This window comes from Rhinichthys klamathensis, unplaced genomic scaffold (assembly GCF_029890125.1).
Source record: "Rhinichthys klamathensis goyatoka isolate OS25496 unplaced genomic scaffold, OSU_Roscu_1.1 h1tg000169l_1, whole genome shotgun sequence".
Taxonomy (NCBI): Eukaryota; Metazoa; Chordata; class Actinopteri; order Cypriniformes; family Leuciscidae; genus Rhinichthys; species Rhinichthys klamathensis.
In genome coordinates, this window is record NW_026606700.1 from 3504333 (window position 1) to 3527875 (window position 23543).

At 38.4% G+C, this 23543-nt stretch overlaps 1 protein-coding gene across 7 annotated transcripts in view; it reads right to left on the reverse strand.

The window, feature by feature from the left end:
• Positions 1–23543, reverse strand: part of LOC130091692 (tight junction protein ZO-2-like) — a 113214-nt gene that overhangs the window by 46229 nt on the left and 43442 nt on the right. For 4 of the 7 annotated variants that reach the window (XM_056259747.1, XM_056259743.1, XM_056259748.1 and 1 more), the window contains exons 2-6: positions 9270–9323; positions 4076–4200; positions 3362–3464; positions 2073–2694; positions 464–567 (exon numbers count right to left, since the gene is read on the reverse strand). In XM_056259747.1, the coding sequence (XP_056115722.1) occupies positions 464–567; positions 2073–2694; positions 3362–3464; positions 4076–4200; positions 9270–9314 (999 nt within the window). In that variant the 5' untranslated portion in view covers positions 9315–9323. The other 3 variants (XM_056259746.1, XM_056259745.1, XM_056259744.1) reach the window with 3 other exon arrangements.

The following is a 23543-nucleotide window of genomic DNA, read 5'->3' on the forward strand; positions in this document are numbered from 1 at the left end:
ATCAGCAACCATGTGCAGAGTTTTTTAGTATTATTTATTTACTGTATTACTATTATAGTATTTAAATACAATTGTAAATTAGCTTTTATTTTTACATAACCAGGTTTAATTGTAATTTAAGTTTGAGTTTTTTTGTTATATGCTTTTGTCATTTTTGTTAGTCTTTTTTAATATTTCAATATAGCTTTAATTTATTTCAGTTTTACTAATTTAGTACTTGAACTAAAACATTTTATTTCAGTTAGTTGTCACGACAACATTTCTATTTTTCATTTAAGTTTTTTTTTAAGTTAAAGGTTTTCATCTAACATTTATATTTTATTAACTTGATTTTTAATATATTTAGTCCTAGTTAACAATATCAACAATGACATATTAAACACAGAAAGCTACTGGGTTGCTCTTGCAATTTTATAGATTTCATGTGTGAATATGGCTGTTGTGTGAAGAGTCTTATAGGAACCTTGAGAATGATGTCGCCCTCCTGGAGATTTCCATCTCTGGCAGCCAATCCAGTGCCGGTCATCTCTTTGATGAAGATCTGGCTGCCCAGCCGGAGGCCGTACTCTATAACGAAGCACAATGAAACATTGGTTCTGTTCAGCAACGCTAACATGAACCTAACAACCATGATGACCTTGACCCTTTTAAGTACTCAGCAATCCCTCCAGCTGAAAATATGGAATATTGATCTGACAGGCAGAATCAGAGCTCTGAACGCTCAAGAACCGGTAACAGAACTAAATATGATGAACATTTTTTGGTTTAAATATTGTTCTAAAGAAAAACGTTTCCTGTTTCCCAACCCAAGGCATAATGTGGTAATAAACAGCGCTCCCCGCTTTGCCCTTCTGAACTGAGGGTTATGAGCAGCTGGTGAGGAAATCGGAAGAGACGGACCGCTTTATGTGAAGTCACAAGAATGTATCTCCTCTGAAATCTCCTGACAGGGCCATCATAAAAAAAAATCAGATTAAAATATCATCAAAATCTACTGAGGGCAAAAAAAATTTAGGATGGATGTATGGAGAAAACAGAATGAGAGTGAAATAAAGAAATGGGAGAATTACAATAGGACAGAGAGAGAGAGCCAGCTGCCCTGTTCACATGTGTGAGCTGAGCTCAGATGGTCTTTTTATGTTGTGTGTTATTTCCGCAGCATCTGACCTGATCTCTACTGCAGGAATAAAGGCTCTGCACCTATAAAGGGATCATATGCCATATTTTACACTATTGAGATAAAAATGATTGATGAACTATGAAAATATATGCTGTTACGGTTTTGCGGCACATTTTAGCATGGATTATTTGGTGAACATGTCAGAATATAATGCAGCTTTGGAAAGAGGCTGTTATTGAAGGATGGGATCTCCCAAACTGGACCTTACAGAGGAACATGAAGACTATATACACTACCGTTTGTTTGGGGTTGGTACGATTTTTTAAAAGAAGTCTCTTATGCTCACTAAGGCTGTGTTTATTTTTATAGATTAAAATACAATAAAAACAATGATATTGTGAAATGTAACAATTTAAAAATATTTGTTTTCTATTTTAATATATTTTAAAATGTAATTTATTCCTGTGGATGGTTGAACTGCTTTCCAGAAAGTTGCCACAAACAGTTGTCACAAAGGTCATTTACATGAGAAAATATGAACTTGCAACAAATTTATAGCAATGTTTACTGTAAACATTGATTCACATTGAGTATTTCCTTTAATAATGCCCATGAAGAAGCATTGAATAAGGGGTGTGTTTGTTTGGGTTGATTTTAAATATCAACATTGGCCAACAGCATATTTCAAAAACGGCTCCCCCCCCCCCCCCCCCCTTTAATAGACTACAAAAAAAGATACGTTTTAAAGTTTGCTGTCAGTAAGATGAAGTTTAGAATTGAATACTTTTATTCAGCAAGGATGCATTAAATTGATCAAAAGTTACAGTAAAGACATTTGTAATGTTACAAAAGATTTCCATTTCAAAATAAACAGTTTTTAATCATTTCAGTCACCTAACTCTGTTATATTCAAAATATGCGATTAGTGACCAGCTAAACCCGAGGTTCTCACCTTCATTGGGCCTGTTTTTCACCAGCATCACATTGATGGGCGGCTCCAGGGGCTCATAGTTTTGAAGGTCTCTTCCTCTGTCCCGCTCTTTGCTGGGTGAAGGTGAGTGATCCTGCAGCCGGTCCCTGCTGTGACTCCTAATCATCTTGTCATCCGAACGGGTGTCATACCTCCGCGTGTCATAGCCCTGGTCCCTCCCGTAGCTTCCGGCAGGGCTTCCTCCTCCACCGCGGCCTCTACTTTGCTGCTTATGATAGCGAGGCTCCGGGCTGGATCCACGCTCCAGTGTCCGGCCCCGACTGCCGTCCCTGCGGTAGCCGCTGTCAGAGCTGGGCGATCTCTCTGTGCTCCTGCCTCTACTTCGTTCCCGCCGAGAGTCGTAGTCCTGGCTGCGGTAATCCGGATCCAGGTAGTCTATCCGGCTCTTGTCGAGGCTGCGGTCATGCTCTCTGTCGCGGGGGTAGCCCAAGCCGCCATTTCCCCGAGGGTAATCAGAGTCTGGGTCACTGTGAACACTGCGGTTGTCCTCGGGATAATAGCTGGATATGTTGTAATCACGGCTATCTACACTCGGGGACGGGGGCCGCTTGAGGACAGACACCTTGCGAGGCCTCTTTACAGTCTGTGGGGAGCGATTGAATAAAATTAGTCTTTTTTACAATCAGCCCACTGTTATCAAAAGGACATAAGAGATTGATCTTACTATATGATAATTACTTTAAGCAGGGATCGATTGCAGTACATTCATTTGAATGCTGCATGTGTATTAGTTTTAAAACAGAACTTAAACAGCGCTTGGGGCAAAACTGCAAAATTGAAATCTAAAATTGTCAAAAATGGCAAACATTTTTAAAATGTAGGGGATAAAAAAAAGATTTTGTTTTTTATCTGTTATCTTCATAATAAAACTCAGGTCTTAAAAATAATTGAACAAACACATTTAAAATATTTAAATTGTATCCGAGTAAAGCATTTATGATATTACATTTATATCTTACATTACATTTGTATTTGATGTTGATTGGATTTTATAGGTAACATCTGTAATATTTAATTCATAGAATATTAATTGATATTCATATTAATTTTGAAACTAATGTATTTGACATGAGTGGTGGGTTAAAACATTTTTTTTTTTAATCCTCAAAAGGAATAAATAAGACCTTGAAAGGCAAATATTGACACTTAATAAATAAAAAGTTAACATCTGACACTGCTAACCTACGCTAATAACCAAAGTAACTTGTTTTAGTAGGCCTCTCATAAAGGTCAACTTGACAAATACTCACTATTTTGGCCACTTTCCCACATTTCCGAAGTGACTGCACAGCAAAAGAATGAGGCACATTATCCATGGTGATGGTGTTGACCTGTATCACACGGTCGTTCTCACTGTCCACAAGCAAAACAAAACAAATGTCAACATTCTATTCTATTTAACAATATTATTGGGTTTTATGTTTATTATCATGTTTAAACTATTTCCATTTCAATAACATGTTAAAGAAAGTCATATGGGAATACTTAACACTCATTTAAGACTAAATATGGTATAGGCAATGAATGTAACTTCTATAATGTGGTATATGATGTATTTCCAAGTGAATATTCTGTGAAATAATGTAGGCCATAATTGTATGCATCAGTATTTGACTGGAATGTGACAGGTAGGTTATGATATGATTGGTTAATATAATTTTACTCAGCCTTGAGTACATCAACAGAAAATAAGCTGTTTGTTGAAATGTATAAAGTTATTACATTGATAAACGATTATGAAAAACAACACTTTTTCCTCTTTGGATTAACATGCACCAATATAACACGCACAATAACACCAAGGACATTTATTAGGGCAGTAAGCAGAGTCAATTTTAATTTCATGTCATTTTAAAAAGCTCTATGTGAAAACTCGATACTTATTAACCGGCCTATGCTGGTGTAAAATAATGGTTTACCAATACGCTCAACGCGTATGCATTAGTAAGGCGAGTGAAGCGTACAAGAGCAGTCCATCGGCTGGTCCTCCTGGCAGCACGTCCGACACGATGATGGACGTCTCTCCGCTCTCCACGTTTGGATTGTCCCGGCCGCCGGACACAGCAATTCCAAAGCCCATTTTAGAGTCCTGCAAAAGAAAGAGAGAGAAATCACTTTCAGTGTGAAAGTAGCACAAACGCATTTCCATAGTCATACATCACAGCTAGTCTGCCCAAGGCAGTACTGTTTAATATTGCTTCTTAGAAGCATGCAAACGGCCAGCGGTGTTACACACTCACGTCCGTGCGCTCTTAAAATAAATCTCTCATAAACGTTGACTGCGTGCCACTGCCACCACAGTGCGGTTTTGCAGAAAGCCATTGCACGCTAAAGCTAATGGAGACATGGTTCCACCTCATTGCTTAGCCAAATACCAACCTGCTGTACCTGCCTCAGAGGAGCGCTGAATAAACAGAGTCTAATGAGTGGGTATCGCTGGCTTGATCTGGCAATCTGCTCCAAATATATTCAGGCCCAATTAAAGCTGGAGATAAAACCTGACAGCAACGAGTGAACCGAGATTTTAGAGTGTGAAGTAATGGCACAGACTGACACTGACTCTAGGGGTAGGCGGTAACCAAAAGCTTATATAATATTACTGCTGGCATGAGTAAATATATACCAAAATAATGAAATAGACAGGGCTCCCAACTCCCAAGGAGCACATTCCCAAGTTGAAATTTATGAGGACATTAAAAACCCTTTAGAGGCACAATTGAACAAACAATGCATTATTCCTTAATTCCTTATTTCATTAGAATAATAATAAGATTAATATTCTATATTAATTCTATTAATATATTTTTTAAAATATTTCTGCTTCAAACTGTATTTAGTAATTATGTAATAATTTTAGAGGCCTACGTCAAACTGTGTGTGTGTATATACACACACACACACACACACACACACACACACACACACACACACACACACACAGTTCAAACTGTGTATATATAGATAAATGGATATATATATACTAATACTTATATACTTATACTAAGTAAACATATTATTGTGCCACAAAAAATAGCTAAATTTAAGTTGAATTAATTGCCAGATACAGTTTAAAATAATAACCAGGAAATTAGAAATAATAACCAGGGAAAAAACTTATGCAAAATGTGGCACTTTTAATTGTAAAATAAAATGCAATGGGACTTATTTTGAAATGTCTATGCTTTACTATTGCCGGCTGCTCATGCAAAAAAAGATGCAGGAGATAAAATATGCACTCTTACAGCCATCTACAGCATATTACATGAACACCATAAAGTAAACATTGAATACTGCACATTTATGCTAATAGAATGCTAATGCTTATGATGAACTGTTGATGAATTACACTGACTGGGAGCTGTAGAGCGTGCAACGGCGCCGCATTGCTACTTTGAAACATGCAGCTTAATCCTCTTATTTAATAAATCACATTGCGATTCGTGTTTTTCCATCCCCAAATTAAGACCTCTTAAAAATAATCAATATGTTACTTATACCATTTAAGATATTTAAGACTTTTTATGACTTTAAATTGAATAAAACGGAGGAACCGCAGGGACTTTTTTTTTAATTCACATGTGCTCCTAAATACATTTTTCACACTTTTTGTCGCAAATGCGAGTAAATCGCTCGCACTGTCAAGCCCTTATAGGTCATGATACGCCATATAAACTTGTCCTCATTCTGAGTATCCTGTTTTTTTTAAACTTCCAAAAGCTTATATCTTCCCTTTTATGTTAGCGATAAGACGAGACAATTCTTATCTGAACCCAGGGATCTGACATGTCAAAGAGCTGAGATGCTTTCCCAGGATAGGTCTGATATGTGATGGTGGTGATAGTGTCAGTGTGTGTTTGTAGTGTGTGAACCCTTGCGATCTGTCACGCGGGAGATAAAAGATGCGCATCCTGTTGTGCATGATGTTGGAGGAAAGAGGAATGGGAGGAAGGAAAGACAAGATGGGAAGAGAGAGGGGGAGGGGTAACTTCATCTGACAGGCTGAAGCATTTCTACAAGGAGAACACAAGCACAAAATGTTTTGATGCTAATAAGTTGTTGGTAACAATGTCCATGTTTACATGCATATGACAATTATGTCTCATGCAAACACCTTATTTGGGATATCTACTGTTCATTTATACATCAGTGTTGGGGAAGTTACTTTTAAAAAGTAGTGTTTTCTCGTTACTCCTTAAAAAAGTAATCCGTTACTTTACTTAGTTACCCCCTTTGGAAAGTAACTTGTTATGTTACTCGTTACTTTTACGTTACTTTTATGTTGCTTGACTTTGGGCAGAACCCAATATCTGTTCCTAAATGTGTAGGCCTACATAAAATTCTACTATGAACTCTACTTATCGAAAAACTAGAAAAAAAACTAGAAAAAAAGAGAGATTTTGAGATAGAAAAAAAAATATATTTATTTACATAACATTTGAAAAACCTGTATAAACTGAACACCAAAGCACAATATTAACTATTGAGCGGTGGTGACGCGTTCATGAAAAATGTCACAAAGAACCGGCAAAAGAAATGATTATGAATATCCAATATCAAATATAGTAAGGAGACATTTCAATTGTTTATTAATAAACAAGTGTTTTCTTTGTCAGTCAGTGTCGGCTGCAAAGATAAAGTTGACGATACTGACTCGCGATCTTCACAGTAGTGAACGCACCAGAGAGAAATGCACATTTCATATGGATTACATAAACAGAGAGTCTGTTTTCTCTCGTTTTGAATAGTTTTGTTTTAAAGTACACATTTCAAGCTTTCTATATATTTCTCAGATCTTTGAGGCAAGTAGCTTGCGCTAAGTTTCGGTTCATTTATGAGACGAGCTCAGTCCACGCGCCGGCACGGAGCTCCTGAGAAGTCCTGATTATCTTGCCTGCTATATTTACTGCTTATTTATTAAAGACAATTGGTTGATGAAACATTGATTAAAATTAAGATACAATTAATACAAAACGAAATTCACTTTAAAGAAAGGCTTTCTACAAAAACAAACTTAATGAAGTGGTCAAAATCATGTCTGCCCACTCCATTTGTCTCCCGATTCCGCATCTTATGCTCTCATGCTTTTCACTTTTCATATAATCAACATTGATGAAATTAAAAAATAAATTATTTTATTTAAACAAAATATGAAACTAAATCGTTTTCTTTAATTACTAGGCTACAACACGCAGGTCTATACAGAGAAATTTAATATCGGAGCGGGATTTGAGCGAACGCCGTCTTACTGTAAGCATGTGGGGGTAGAGGTACGATTTTCGAGCAATCATCGAATATTATTTTGCTTGATATGCCAATCCTTAATATTTGGTGTTTTAAATGCCTGTTTGAGGTCTCTGTGAAAGATTTAAAGCAGTCTTTTAGTGCCGCTTTCAGAGCGGTCAAGTCCGAAGAACTGTTACGTCCATAACATTGTTTCTTTCCTCATAAATGCGAACACGAAAAATGCAATACAATTAATATTTTATGTTCTGTGGAGAGCCAACCCTTCTTCATCCGGCGGGAGTGTTACTTTTGGTTTGCGCAGTGTAATTCACAGAATTGATTGCTCTGCTACCAGCCTCTGTCACGTTCCATGTGGAGCTTGTGACTATTGCAAGCGCGCAGCTGAGGAGACAGTGTTGCTGTCAAATCTGTCCATGGGAAAAGTAACGTTGTGCGGAATTGAAAAAGGAACTACGTTTCGTTACCAAATTTTCAGTAGTAACGCGTTACACTACTTTTTACCCGAAAAAGTAGTTACGTTACTGTAACGTTTGTAACGCGTTACACACAACACTGTTATACATGCACATGTCCATTTGGATATAATTATGAAGGTAACAAGAAACTGATCACACTGTTTATTTACTAAAATGAATTGCAATAAATAACAAGAGTGAGCCTCCAGTATTTCCATAACAGAATAGAATAGAGGGAAAATAATGTGTATGTCATATTCAATAGTTTTTTCGTTTCGTTCGTTCATTCGTTTTTTTTGGTTGTTGTTTTAAATAATGACTACATACACTTTTGTTCTAAAGTTTGGGGTCAGTATTAGCCTGACTTTGTCATACTCGTATTCTAGTCAGAGTGTGAGTCTGATACTGCTCCATAGGGCTTTGATTATGAGGCGTGTCTTAACCGAACCAGGAAAAAAAAAAACACTGCACTCAATAGGATAGACCTACAACCAATCAGAGCAGCGCAGTAAGTAACATATGTTGAGCTACGCATAGTTGTCAACAGAACTCAACTACACGCACACTGGAAGAAGTAGTAAAATAATGAGTGTTGCTTCTTTTAGCTACTTGTTCCTCCATAAGTGCGACCAAAGAAGAAACCACAACGAGCACAGGGTTTTCATTGCGTCCCATCTTCTTAGCGACCATCGGAGCCAGCTGATAAAATAAACTTTTGCCGAATCCCGTAGGAAGGACGGCAAACGCATCTTTCCGATCGACAAATGCCTTGATTGCAGTTCTCTGTTCGTCTTTTAAAATTAATGCGCTGTCGATTTCTTTTACAACAGACGCGATAGCGGAATCTCTACATCTCAATTCTCCAGCTGCAGTCATCTCTGAGGGAAACCAGTTCAACCCAAGCGATCTTTGATAACGTGATGATTACGTAACTGCAGATCATCTGTCCATCATCGTATAAAGCCCGCCCTGGCAATTTGATTGGCACGACTAATTCTGAACCGATCATAATTACTCCTCAATGGATCGAGTCCAGACCGAACTTCACGACCAAAAAATGTTGTGGGCGGGGTTTGGGCTGGCATCCAGGCTAGGTCAGTATGATTTTTTTTATAGAAATAAATAAATACTCAAAAGTGGCATTGAGACAATTATAATGTTACAAAATAGTCATATCAGATAATCATAATCCTAAAGCTAATATTGTCCTCCTGGATCCAGCACACTGAGTTTGGATCTTGAGGGCATCTCAGGTATTGTTATATGTTAGAGGGGCTTTGTTAAGAGGGCCATCCTCTCTCTGTGCAGCATGTGGCCTCTTTGGTTACAAACATGAAATTTGTTGTTCACTGCCGAGCCGCTTTTCTACAACATATCTAAACATGCGACTCTTAAACCTGCAGTGGTTGAGCTAGGGTGTGGGTTAGTTTGAGTAGGTTCATGTAAAAGAGTTTCATACCCGCTGTAGAGTCACAGTGTACTGCTCCCAAACCGTCTCCTCCATTCCTGAGCTCTGCATGGAAAAGAGAAAGAAACCACCATTAAAATCACCAGTCAGGCGTCACTAATTTCAGTATGCTGTGCAGCGTGACATGTAGGGTTGAGTGTCCTATACACAAATTGGTTCTAAATGAAGTGTCCTGAACTAATTATTTAATTACTACATGGATCCACACATAATATTAAAGGAATATTCCTGGTCAAGTACAAATTACTGTAAAGCATGACAGTATCTGTGGCAATTACTTTGGACACACATAATTAGCAGTTCCTCCTCCCCATCTCAAAAATGATTTTTTTTCTTTCACTGATTTGTAAAAACTGAGGGAGAAGTCAAAATTACTGTAATTTTCTTTAATCAACAGCATGCCACAGATTCTATCTGTACAGTTTAAAGGTGAAGTATGCCATTTTTTAAATGTTTTTTCCCAGTTTCATGTAACCACAAAATACTGATATTTATTTAAGCATCCCTGCCAGTCCAGTTTGGGCCAGTAACAGCGAACAGAAAAAAGTGTTTTTAATTTAATTTGTCTGTTTTTCATTTAAATTACTGATCAAGTGTTTGGGATCAGCACGTTTTTTTAAATCTATTTTTTAAGTAAATATTATTCAGCAAGGATGCATATGTTTAATATACAATTCACAATATTACTGTTTTTATTTAATGTCTTCTTTAAAAAACTTTTTCAAAATCGAACCGACCCCAAACAGATTTTAAATTTTTTTTATCTGCGCCACAACACACTTCACTGTTACATTGTAAATAACCCAGAATATTCCTTAAAATGACATTATGAAAATGAATATTAGTTCAAAATTGACAAATGAAGACCCCCTCCCCAGCTATATAGTATCTACACAGAAATACCTGTGAACACCCAGTGAACACCCCATTATTTGGTACGACCCGATACGTCACTGCGTCAAAATGAGGGTCTACCACATACGGCAGGAGAGTGTGTATGAAGGATGGGCCTGTCATTTCCACAGCTCACTTGGGCGAAAGCATCATTTCTTTGTTTCTAAGAATTATCACATATGAAGGCTGAATCCATGTTAACTCACAGATCTATGTAAGCCGATGTCCATAAACACACTGTGAATGACACCAGGGTCTGTATATCTCTCTTTTTGACACATAAAAAACCAGCCTGACAAACTCACACACACACAGCTCAAGGGTGTGTTTGTTCCAATGAACAGACCGACATGCTCATCAATATTGATGATTAACTGGAAAGCGGCCACAGTACAACCCAACCTCAACTAAACCATGACGACACAAGGTTAAACCACGGCGACTTTGACAGTAGGTCCGGTTAAAGCTTCTTAAAATAGTCGGCTTTAATTAAATAAGCAATCTGTTTGGACTAAACAATATCCTAATCTACACCTGATTCAACTCAAATTAAACGTTTCTCCCTTCCATGTCCATCCGTGTCTTTTAAATAAAAATAAATACACACGCTTTTTACAATACACACACAGTTTCAACGCAGCTTCACAGAAATTCATGTGACGTGACAATGTAAACAATCACACAGCTGACATTTGCTATATAATATATTGCATTATGCGAGTATACTGTACGCAGGTAAAGTATATATCCAATTTTTCGACAATATAACAAATCGAGCATTTGAGGTTTGCTATATATACTGCTTAACGAGAGTGTACTGTATGTGTCAACGGTAAGGTGGAATAAATGGATATACTTATAGTAGTTGTATAATTTGTTATTAATTTGTTAATTAATTCAAGTTATCAATGCTTTATCTGGTGATAATGTATCTTTAAAAGAACCAGGGCTGGCCAATCACAGCACAGATCACGTTTGACATCACTCTGATCACTCAGTCTAGACAAGTCACCTTTATTTATAGTGCTTTATACAATACATATTTCAAAGCAGCTTTACAGTGATAACAGGAAAATGATTTAATGATGCGGATAGTGTTCATTTCGGCTGTACAGCAGCTCTAGGAAGAAAATAGTGTCATTATTCAGCTAAAGTCAGTTCAGTTCAGTGTTGATTCAGTTCCGTTGTAAAGATCATTAATTATTAAATTAGTTCATTTCATCTATAAAGCAGCTCTGCAGAAAACAGTGATGTCATCGTCCAGCTCAGTTCAGTTCTCATCCAATAGTGTCAGTTCGGTCAAATCGATAATATTGTTGAATATTAAGTGTCCTCCTAAGGACAAAATGGTTGATGAGCAACACACGCATACGTTTTAGTTTCCGTTTTCTGCACTTCCCTTTAGCTTTTCCTTACAAACACTTCCCCTTGTTCTCAGCCGTCCCCGTTAGCGTGCGCCGGCTCTGATTGGAGTATTCTGCCTGCGGATATCTGCCCTCAGACTACTACAGAAGCGTACAATTAGTGTGGACATGTGCATTTGTTGGGCTCTCCACAAGCACTCGGATAGTGCGCTATGCAGCAAATAAAACTAATCCACAGAGATAAAGTAAATAAAGGGCCTGATGCTGATAAGCTAAGACAGCTCTTCTCCTCTCCTCCTGCACTGGGCTGCTTTCTGTGGGTGGCTAGTGGAGATATCGTTCATAAGACGGTGATGAGAAAGACAGATAGCGAGGGAGCTAAAGATGCTGCATCATTTGAAGGCAGTTCAAGCTGCTTTTACAAAGCACTCACCTTCTTGTTCTGGAAAATGATGGACAGTTTCATAGCGAAAAGGAAAATTACAAAGCTGCTCGCTTCATAAATCAAAGACAGGCCCCGTAAAGGCTTTGCAAATGTTAAAATAAACTACAATTATGAGCATTTTCCCTTAATCTAGTTTGTCCGACCAAGTTAATGAACAAAAATGCATTTATTAACACGTTAACATTATTAAAGTAGCAGTTCGCCACAAATATGAAAATTCACCTTCATGTTGTTCTAAATGTGGCTTTCTTCTGCACCAATTTTGATGTCAGCGACAAGAAATTAGCCTTAGGATGATCTTCGCCGACGTCAAAGCATATCTGAACTCACACGAATACGATTTGAGAGCTGCGGGTTTTCAGCCAATAAAAATGTACATGTCAATTTGGTCATATTCGGCTATTGTTTGGCTTCAGAGGAGGTATTTGGAGGAATTTAAATCACATAGGTCACTATTATGACATTTATAAAGTCTTTGCTGGACAGGACCCATCCTTATAGAGTGCTGCAAGTATGATGTATTTTTGCAGGCCAATCATGAAAATTAGCATTTTAGCACTTCCAGTTTCATCTTCCTGAGGTCAGTAGGTTTTTGGAATGGGTTTTTGGTTCAATGCCTGAAATATGGTCTGTAGGTCACAAGATATTTTCACGTAAAAAAACATCAGTAATACCATCTAGTTATTTTTCTAAAGTTGTATTTGTCTTGAAAAGAGTGGTTGCTATAAAGTGGGCTAAATGGGACTAGAGGTTGTTGGGGACGTTAAACGTCATCACACAAACAGGAAACTCTTCTAATAACTCGCTAGTTCGCTTTTAAAGCCTTGTTGTGTATATACCTGCACTCTTGCAAAGTATTCTAACTCAAACTTTCAGGAAAAAATGTTTTAAATAAAGGCTGAAAGAGTGGTTTAGCTTAATGGTGGTGACGTTTAAGGCATGTTAAGGCATAGTTCATTTATAGCCTAGGCTATGTTAAGATTTTCCTTCAGGCGATTGTATTTAGGATTCAAAATTCATAAAAGTTGTGCTGATTTGTCAAGATTACAGCTGATGAACGAAACGTGAAAGAATCATGAACACTTTTTATCACAGAGCTTATTTTCAGTAATAATCCAAAAGCCAATGGAAAAATACTATTGGGTTTTTGTCGAGGGAACCAGGGTGAAGCGAACTTAAAGGTTGGCCTACAAAATGACATCACTGCAGTACTGTACTGCATTGAAAAGAGCGATTAGGATATTCTGCAAAAAAATACATTTCTACAAAAGAAATAGTACTGTACTGCATTGAAAAGAGCGATTAGGATATTCTGCAAAACAATACATTTCTACAAAATAACAGGTTTAGAATGACATGAAGATTCATATACCTGGGTTTCTGTCTAAATGCATTGAAAAGCTCCTAAAACACATGTTCCAGATATGTTGACCATTGGTTCTCGCGCTGCTGACACAGGTTCAAGTCTGATCCCTCTCTTCAAATTAATAAAATAACATACCATCATCTCCATCTGTCCAATGAAGCAAATCCAAGCCCAAAAATATAAAAATTAAAATCCTGACTGCTATACTTGAGACGTCTCCACAGGAAGCTCTCATCCATCTCTCCGGAGAACTAACCTAAAAAAAACCCTCTAGTCTTATTTAGTAAACTCCTCACAACAAGGTCAAGACTCTCCTCTCCGGCTCAGCTCAATCTCAGAGGGACGGGACCCCGTCAGCAGCCTGTGAGGAGGACCCTGCCGTTCCCAATAAGCTGAAATGCGGGACCATCAGCGTGAAGCCGTCCACACCACACAGACCCGGGTGAGCAGGGGCGTTGGGACAGCATGTAAACCCAACCTGCAGATCGCAGCCAGTCATGCTAACATGTCTGAACAGCCTGTCCACACGAGCAGATACAACAGGTTAGATGTTGACAAAGAGGGACACACACACACACACACACACACACTACACAGACATACCCACTAGAGCAGTAAATCGACCGCCACACTTGTCAACAGAACAACTGAGCAAAAGCAAAGGCACAATTGTATAATAAAAAAATCCTCCATATGATAGGGAAGTCCTAATTGATATTTATTAGCGGTCAACCAATATAGGGTTTTTTAATGGCCGATGCTGGTATCTAGAAAGCAGGGTGGTCAATTACGGTTACAATTATAAAACTGTAAAATCAAACAGAGTTATTTTACACAATATATTCACTGAAAATGGTTACTGTCTATTTACGAGGCTATTGGTAGGTTTTTGATACAAGAATGAACACATCTGTATATCAGCCAATGCGACATCAGGCCGGTAATATCAAATTGGATCATTATTTGTCAAAACAATATATCTGTCTATCAATAATTCTTTGGGCTGCCCCCTAAAAGTTGTCAAGAAGACGACTGGTCGACTAAATTTGAACCTCCGAATTGGTGATGCCGGGCAGAAGAGGGTTGACGTGCAACCTCAAACATGACTAATTTTAAAAATCCAAGTAGTAGCTAACGTAATACCAGTTTACATGGCCAGTGGCCACTCGCTCTAACATTAACGTGAACCTATAAATGTGTTCAACTTAACATGTTTAACTTAACATCCACGCCACCGGAGTGCATCTTCTCAAAAGCCGGATTCGTTGTGAGCAAGACACGGAGCTCACTTCTCCCCGACAGCGTGGACAAAGTCTTGTGTCTTTCTCATAATATGAGAAGACTGAGATCGGAGTGATGGCGAGTCAGGTATAGCCTAATTGTCCATATTCTTGTAGTGTTTCATTTATTTATTCATTTTTATAAATTTGTATTTATATTTCTTTGTGTTCTGACCTCTGAGAAACTGATTTTTCTTAAAATATTAAGACTACTTGTCCATCGGCCTGATTAATAGGCCTATTTCTCTATTAAGTGTTTCAGTTTGCTGTATATTTATTTATTTGTTTGTTTAAAATGTATATATATGTCCTACACTTAAAAAAATATTTTCATTATAAGGCTGTTATTTACATTATATACTATTTATTTTGTTGGCGTTCTGAGCTCAGAAAAGTTCATGCAATGTTGGCAAGCTTTATGGGTGCGCTTGAGACCTTAATTAATAATTGAAATGATCATTACTATGTTTTAGTATTTCTCTCCCGACTAATGGCTTAAATGAACAACTAATAGTCGACTAGGAAAATCGTTAGTTGGGGGCAGCACTACTAATTTTGATGTGTTTTAGCTGCATAGGATTGTGAACAACATAAAAAGACCAACAAGTTCACAAAACATCACAATGCCAATGCACAAAGAATAATATTCCCTGTAATTGCATAGCAATTTTACACACTAGGGCTGTGTGGTATAGATAAAATTAAATATAATATAGCATTTATAAATATCCATCACCTGGTCTGAAGGAAGACTTTTAAGCCATTCCAGAAAAAAAGCACGCGCACGCACACACACATATACACTCACCGGCCACTTTATTAGGTACACCTGTCCAACTGCTCGTTAACACTTAATTTCTAAGCAGCCAATCACATGGCGGCAACTCAGTGCATTTAGGCATGTAGACATGGTCAAGACAATCTCCTGCAGTTCAAACCGAGCATCAGTATGGGGAAGAAAGGTGATTTGAGTGACTTTGAACGTGGCATGATTGTTGGTGCCAGAAGGGCTGGTCTGAGTATTTCAGAAACTGCTAATCTACTGGGATTTTCACGCACAACCATCTCTAGGGTTTACAGAGAATGGTCCGAAAAAGAAAAAACATCCAGTGAGCGGCAGTTCTGTGGGCGGAAATGCCTTGTTGATGCCAGAGGTCAGAGGAGAATGGCCAGACTGGTTCGAGCTGATAGAAGGGCAACAGTGACTGAAATAACCACTCGTTACAACCGAGGTATGCAGCAAAGCATTTGTGAAGCCACAACACGCACAACCTTGAGGCGGATGGGCTACAACAGCAGAAGACTCCACCGGGTACCACTCATCTCCACTACAAATAGGAAAAAGAGGCTACAATTTGCAAGAGCTCACCAAAATTGAACAGTTGAAGACTGGAAAAATGTTGCCTGGTCTGATGAGTCTCGATTTCTGTTGAGACATTCAGATGTTAGAGTCAGAATTTGGCGTAAACAGAATGAGAACATGGAACCATCATGCCTTGTTACCACTGTGCAGGCTGGTGGTGGTGGTGTAAGGGTGTGGGGGATGTTTTCCTGGCACACTTTAGGCCCCTTAGTGCCAATTGGGCATCGTTTAAATGCCACGGCCTACCTGAGCATTGTTTCTGACCATGTCCATCCCTTTATGGCCACCATGTACCCATCCTCTGATGGCTACTTCCACCATGTCACAAAGCTCTAATCATTTCAAATTGGTTTCTTGAACATGACAATGAGTTCACTGTACTAAAATGGCCTCCACAGTCACCAGATCTCAACCCAATAGAGCATCTTTGGGATGTGGTGGAACGGGAGATTCGCATCACGGATGTGCAGCCGACAAATCTGCGGCAACTGTGTGATGCCATCATGTCAATATGGACCAAACTCCCTGAGGAATGCTTCCAGCACCTTGTTGAATCTATGCCACGAAGAATTGAGGCAGTTCTGAAGGCAAAAGGGGGTCCAACCCGTTACTAGCATGGGGTACCTAATAAAGTGGCCGGTGAGTGTATATACACACATATTAGGGATGGGCATTATTAATCGACGATCGATAATTGATCATTAAGAATTTCGTCGATCATGTTAATTTGTTATCGATAAAACTAAAACTAAAAAAAAAAAAAAAATCCTTTCCTCTAAATCCTCGCTTGCCTGGCTTATGCTACTCCGAGCTATGTCTGAACTTTGTATTTTGAGCACTTCTTGCGTTGCTTTTGCCTCTTCACGATGACTCGCTTGGTTTAGTCCTCAGTTGTAAGTCGCTTTGGATAAAAGCGTCTGCTAAATGACTAAATGTAAATGTAAATGTAATATGGTTGCGTTGCGTAATGTGAGCCTTGAAGCAATGAACCGCTGGATTGCACCACTGCAGACGGGTGGAAAGTGAACGGAATAAGTTGTTTCCCGGGCTGGTCAAGTTAGCGCAGAGGTACCTGTGCATCCCGGCAACGTCAGTCCCCTCAGAGCGGGTGTTTTCGGCGGCTGGACTGAAGAGTTTGTTTACACTCGACCTCGACGCGTCCGCACAAGCACGAGCAAAGGTGCGCGAGGCAAAAATGACGTCATTGCGGTATTCGGCGTTTTACAGGCGAGCGCGTGGAGTATAAACGCCTCGTCCGTTTGCGGAGACTCACGCTGCAGAGCCAGGCAAAAGTATAAACGAGGCTTGACGGTCACCATGTTGCGGTCGCGTCTGACCCCAGGCCCAGTCCATGTCATCAACATGCTTATCTTTCTCAACAAAAATCAGTAGACTGGTGCAGAAGTTTTATGTGAGTTAATAGATATTTTTTTTGAGGCTTTGTTAAGTAGCCTAATTTGTTGCTAGGTAGGCTAATCTCTCTCACACTCTTTCTCGACTTCGTACCTTGGATAGTTTTGAGTTACATTGAGTATTATTATGTTTTTGGTTAAGTTATTGTTTAACATGATTTTTTTTATTATTATTTTGGAACAAACGATCGGGTCTCTGTTTGAGGACGCCAACTCGAAGCTGCAGGTTTTGTTGCTTTTTAGAGCACCGCAGCGCATATTTCAAGTTTAGCCGAATGTCCAGTTTAACTGCCGCAAGTTGATTATCTTGTAATAAAGATCTCATCAAGGAAAAACACGCTGTATTTTTGTATTTTCATTGCATTTTTAATTTATAAAAAGTTAAATAAATAATTAATTTTAATATATAAAAAATATTAATGATTAATCGATAGTCGATCGTTAATTCTCCCGACGATCGACTAAGAAAATTTTATCGAATGCCCATCCCTAACACATATATATACACATTTTCTCTAAAATGGCTTAAAAGGTTTAAGTGGCTTAAAAAAGTAGATTAAGTAGATTAAATTTGCTTAAATGTACCAACTAAAACATCTATTTAAAAATAATCAAGGCATGTTTTCTAAACCAAATGAACACAAGAAACCAATATAACAATATACATAGTAATAAACAGCATTCATGTTTACATATATTTAAAACATTTAAATATATGGAAAAAAAATGCCACAAGAAGGCTTAATTATTAATTTAAGTTAAGTATAGGACAGATTGAGAAATATTAAAATCTTAAAAACCATATTTGCCAATTTTGCTCATTTATTTATTAAAACATCTCTGTCTTAACGCTCTCATATTTGTGAGTTTTGAGACTAGATGGATTGTGAAACTAGTCTAATGACATTAGTAAACCTGATAAAAAGCACATTTAAATTATTGCACTATTCATAATCTTGCTTAACTTCACTGCTAAACACTGTGAATATTCAATACATCACCGAGCCCAAATGCACGCACACATGCACATCAATTCGCACACGCTAATTTGCCAGTCACTCTAAAAATACGCCTCACACCTGAGGGATACTGAGACCCAAACACCTGCTCCCCTCTGCATCTCACGGTAATGACCGAAGCACAAATCCCAGACAATGTAAGAGTTTAAACAGCACGGCAGATGGATCAACAGAGGATCAACCGCTGCCAGCAAAAGCTACGCTATGCGACAGGAGCCAGTGAAGTCCACTCCACACACACACACACCTACACCTGCACCTGCATTACCGGCTCATTATTGCACACGCACATCAAGTAAGGATGCTTCGTTATGTTGCAATTAAACATTAAATCTGCGGTTTACGTTCCACTCGCTTCACAATCATCATCATTCATCGCAAAGTTTTATTTGAAAAGTACAACATCAGATTAATGCACAGCACCAGAACTTTCCCCAAGCACAAACAAAGCCACAAACCCAAACGCTACGCTAACATACAACACAAAACATCATGATATATACGACAAAAACTTTGCACACAATCACAAAACACGCCCACTAACACGATACAAACCAACTCTGTACAAATCAAGCCCCGAGATCTCTACTGCGGGATCTAGGAAAGGGAGGTAGAAACACGACAATCCTCTCTCTAAGGTGGCAGCTGATGGAAGGCTTTATCCCTGGAGGATCAAGCCACCGCAAGCGCCTTTTTCCCCATCCCCACCAGCAGTTTGAGCAGGCATGACGCATGCCTGGGTGAGAAGAGGATGATGAAGCTGTTCCTTAGCTCCTTGGACTCCCCCCGCACCTCGATTCGCGCCCCTCCGCGCCGCCTCCATCTCTGGGCTCTCTGCAGGCGCACGCAGCAACCAAAGGGGAGCCAGTTCACACTCATCTCTCCCCATGGCCACCCGACCTCCAATCTAATTAAGCTCTGAGGCGGAGAAGATTAGGCACCCGGAGAGAGAGGGAGAGGGAGAGAGAGAGAGGGACTATAAATAAGACTCACAGAGCCACGGCGAGTCCTGAACGACTGCACAGCGCGTGCCCACTTTCGGCACAGCACCGTTTTCATGTCTGCGCTCTCTCTCTCTCTTTCTCTCGCTACAATTCTGCCGGCTCCTCTTCTTATGTAATCCTAATACACAACTGGCCTACATTTACACACACACACACACACACACACACACACACACACAGATCAATACCTACATATTTACGTGTGTACAGACGGAGTGTATACAATATTAGCGTATGCACACACACACACACACACTCCTAAGAATTCCTAGGAGACTGCAGCGATCCGCAGGACAACGGTGTTCACTTTAATATTTCAACATTGCGCAATGGAGCAAACTTTGCAAAAAATTGTTACAGTATGCTTTAGCAGAGTATCTTCTACTTGCATTTGCATCCTTAGCATATGTAAGTCTTTATGCTATTTGTGTATTAGTGATGACAATTATTTAGATTATATAAATGATATAATTATTAATATAATTATTTTTTCTACTCCAATTCCTTCATAAACATTTAAACTGTGGCTGTAATAGAAACTTGTTTTCACGACGGATTATATTTAACATACATTAAATAATGAAGACAACAGGTCAAGTAAAAAATATAATGTAATATAGTGCATATATTTAGCAAATGCTCCTCCTCTTCAGATTTGAAAGTCCAGACTACGTTTCATATCAAAAGTAACAAAGCACAAAGCTTATTGCAATTATTAGGGAGGCGCGATATAAATAACGTTTAGTGAAGTTTTGTTTATGCATCTCCAGAGAACAGCATAGTTAGACTAAAAGTGAAATGAAAAGTGAAAACATGAAATAGACACCGTTTCAGCCATAACCGAAGATTCATTTTTGGACAAATATTTTGGGTTGCCGAGATGTCAGTGCATCACTACTATTAATGTCTTAAAATTAATTAATGGCTTATTGCATTTAGATCAGGATATAATGTGATACAAACCTGAAACCACCACCAAATTTATGTAAAACTATTGATTATTCCTTCTCATGCCATGATACATTTCAGGAAGAACGTTCAGCTTTGAGATTGACCACTTCCTCGGTTACTGATTTAAGCATCTATGGAGACCAAAACAAGAGTGTCTAAATGAGGAAATGGTGTAAAGAAACGCCATCTGATCTGACCTCATCTATTTCCCAGCATTAACTTGATGATAGGCTTGATGTCACTCAAATCCAACAGAAATTAACTTCAACAGCTGGGTTTGTAAACATAATTTGTTTGAGTAACATGGAATTCCCATCATGCTGGGAATTCCAGGTAAGACAAGAAGAGATCAGGGGGTCATGAACCAGGCAAGCATAACATGGTCTCTGTTAGCGGTGAAAAGAAGATTAGAGGGTTTTACGGCCACTAACAATCTCCTGTCGTCTCTGTGCATGCTAACCTAAGGATGATAATGACCCGCTGACACGACTAGCAGCTAATACACACACTCTAACATGCTTGACCTGGACATGAAGATGTTAAATCACATATATTTGCAGTACTGCTGTATGGGGTGTTATTGAGGCCAGCAGGGGGCGCTCACCCTGTGCTCTGTGTGGGTCCTAAGCACCGCCCTTCGGATGAGACGTTAAACCGAGGTCCTGACTCTCTGTGGTCATTAAAAATCCCAGAATGTCCTTTGGAAAAAGAGTAGGGGTGCAACCCCGGCATCCTGGCCAAATTTGCCCAAATCTGTCCATCATTGGCCTCCTAATCATCCTCATAGTATATAATGGTTGGCTTCATCACTGTCTCCTCTCCGCCAGTAAGCTGGTGTGTGGTGGGAGTTCTGGTTCTGGATTTTCTGGTCAAAAATCTTTTGTAACATTATAAATGTATTTACTGTCACTTCTGATCAATTTAATGCATCCTTGCCCCATCTGATCACATATATAATTCAATTGAATGATTTTGAAGAAAAAAAGTTATTTATACAGAAACAGATTTTTTTATGTTTATCAATTACAATATTGTAACCTTTATATCTATGTAACTTGCACATTTTATAAGAACACTGGGCCAGATGTGAAATATCTGATTCATTTAAGGAATAATCAACGATGATTAAATTAGTTGCTAGCGGACGCCTTACATATTACATTTACATTTGTGCATCTGGCAGACACTTTGATTTTAAAGCAACTAAAACTAAACACTATGCGTTCATTTATTAATCAAACCCATAACCTTGATGTTGCTAGCACCACAGAAATCGGGCCATTTATTACAATAACAGCAACAATGTGTCAAGCTGCTCTATGACAAACATGACACAAGTGGTTCTTTTGTATTATCAGTACTGACACTAACACAGACACTAATTTAACATGTGACCAAAAAGCAAAAAGGCCTTGACATCATTCCTATGACAAAACAATGAATCTCCAACACAGGAGACTTACTGGAGCACAGTCACTCTTTTCTCAGAACACTGGGGTGTAAAAATAGAGCGAGCGAGCGCTCACACTTCCAGAGAAAGCAGCACAGCCACAGACATCCACAAACTGATGCTCTTTGTTTGCTCAACTGGACAGGCAGTCCTCCAAAATAAAGCACTAACTGTCCCAGAGAACAACTCCAACAATGGATGGAAAAAGAAAGTCTTTGTAATCTAGTTTCTTTCTTGGACAACCTACTCTGAGGAGTGACACTGAAAGATGCAACACAGAAATCATAAAGTTCGACTTTGGGAAGAATTCATACTTATGTGAAAAGAAATACTTACAGCAGACACACCAAATGTTAAATATGGTTTGTTAGTACAAGTCACAATCAAAATTGACAATTCTTATTTTTCTATGGAATATTGCGGTATTTACTATATATGATTTATTCGTGCACATATTTATTTTTTATTTTTATTCATGTGCCCACATAATCTTTCATCAAAATAACTTCCCCCCTCCCCCTTGCAGTGACATCTCTTCTCTTCTCTGTTTTCTGCATGAGGGCAGGACTACCTGTCACTCGTGAGATCAGAGCAATAGCAAACATCATTTTTTTCTTGTTGGAGAAGTGGTTTCACTCAGATATATGTAAGAAAAGGGAAGAAAAGGCTAACACAATTTAATTTAAGAGTTGACAAAATAATAATATTACAATTTTTTTGTATCCCTGAAATATTAGAAAACATACAGACACACTCACACTCACCGTTTAGTAATAAACGCAACTTTCACATGCAATTAATTACTGATAAACTGCATGCTCCTATTTCGGTGTTGTTAAGTTGTGGATATTTTCAGCAAACAGTTTACTTTGTACATTCAGTTTAACAGTATTAAAGATGGAGAACGTTAACTGAACTCTTTCCACGTCAGCATTTGTAGAAAAGGTTTCCAGGTAGCGCCAGCATTTTTCATCATTTTCACAAACGTTTTGTGGCCCTCATGATATTTTGTTGTATGAATATCTGAACATGCAATATATCAAAAGAAACCTCTGCTTATATAAAAAAAAAAAAAAAGAAAAGATTATTCTAGCTTCATGCATTCTTTTTTTTAATCAACACTTTAATGTGGGTAAGTTTCATAAAAAAGCAACATTTTGAGCAAAAAGCTAAATTTTGTTTTTGTCACTACATCCAGATCGGATTCAGAATGATGATCAAAACACAGATGGAGTAGATCGAGTCCATCAACACCCCCAAAGCTTCACAGTCTTAAAGCTTGTCCTGGGTCGACATTTCATTCTGTAACATTAGTTTTGATTTATATGCTGTTTAATGTTGATGATCACTTTATTTTACATATCCATCTGCTTTACATATCTATCGCTTGTTTCTGCTTCTTTTCACCTGTGTTTGATCTGGAAATTCAGTACTCTTTCAGAAGATGTGTCATTGCGTGTTTTCACTGTTTTATGGTAGGGAGCGCTAAGCCGAAAAAATGTGTCAATGGCGGGCAAAGAGCTAAACACATTATGTTCTTCATCCATGCAATGAATACAAATCCCTGAATGAGCACATTTTATAGGGTATTAATTCAACTGCTCAGTGCTCAGGTAATGTTCATGGTATGACAGTTACAATTTGGGTTACGGTTAACATTTAAAATCTTTCAGAGCTGGAAATGTATCTTCATATTTATAGGTAAAGCTTCATATTA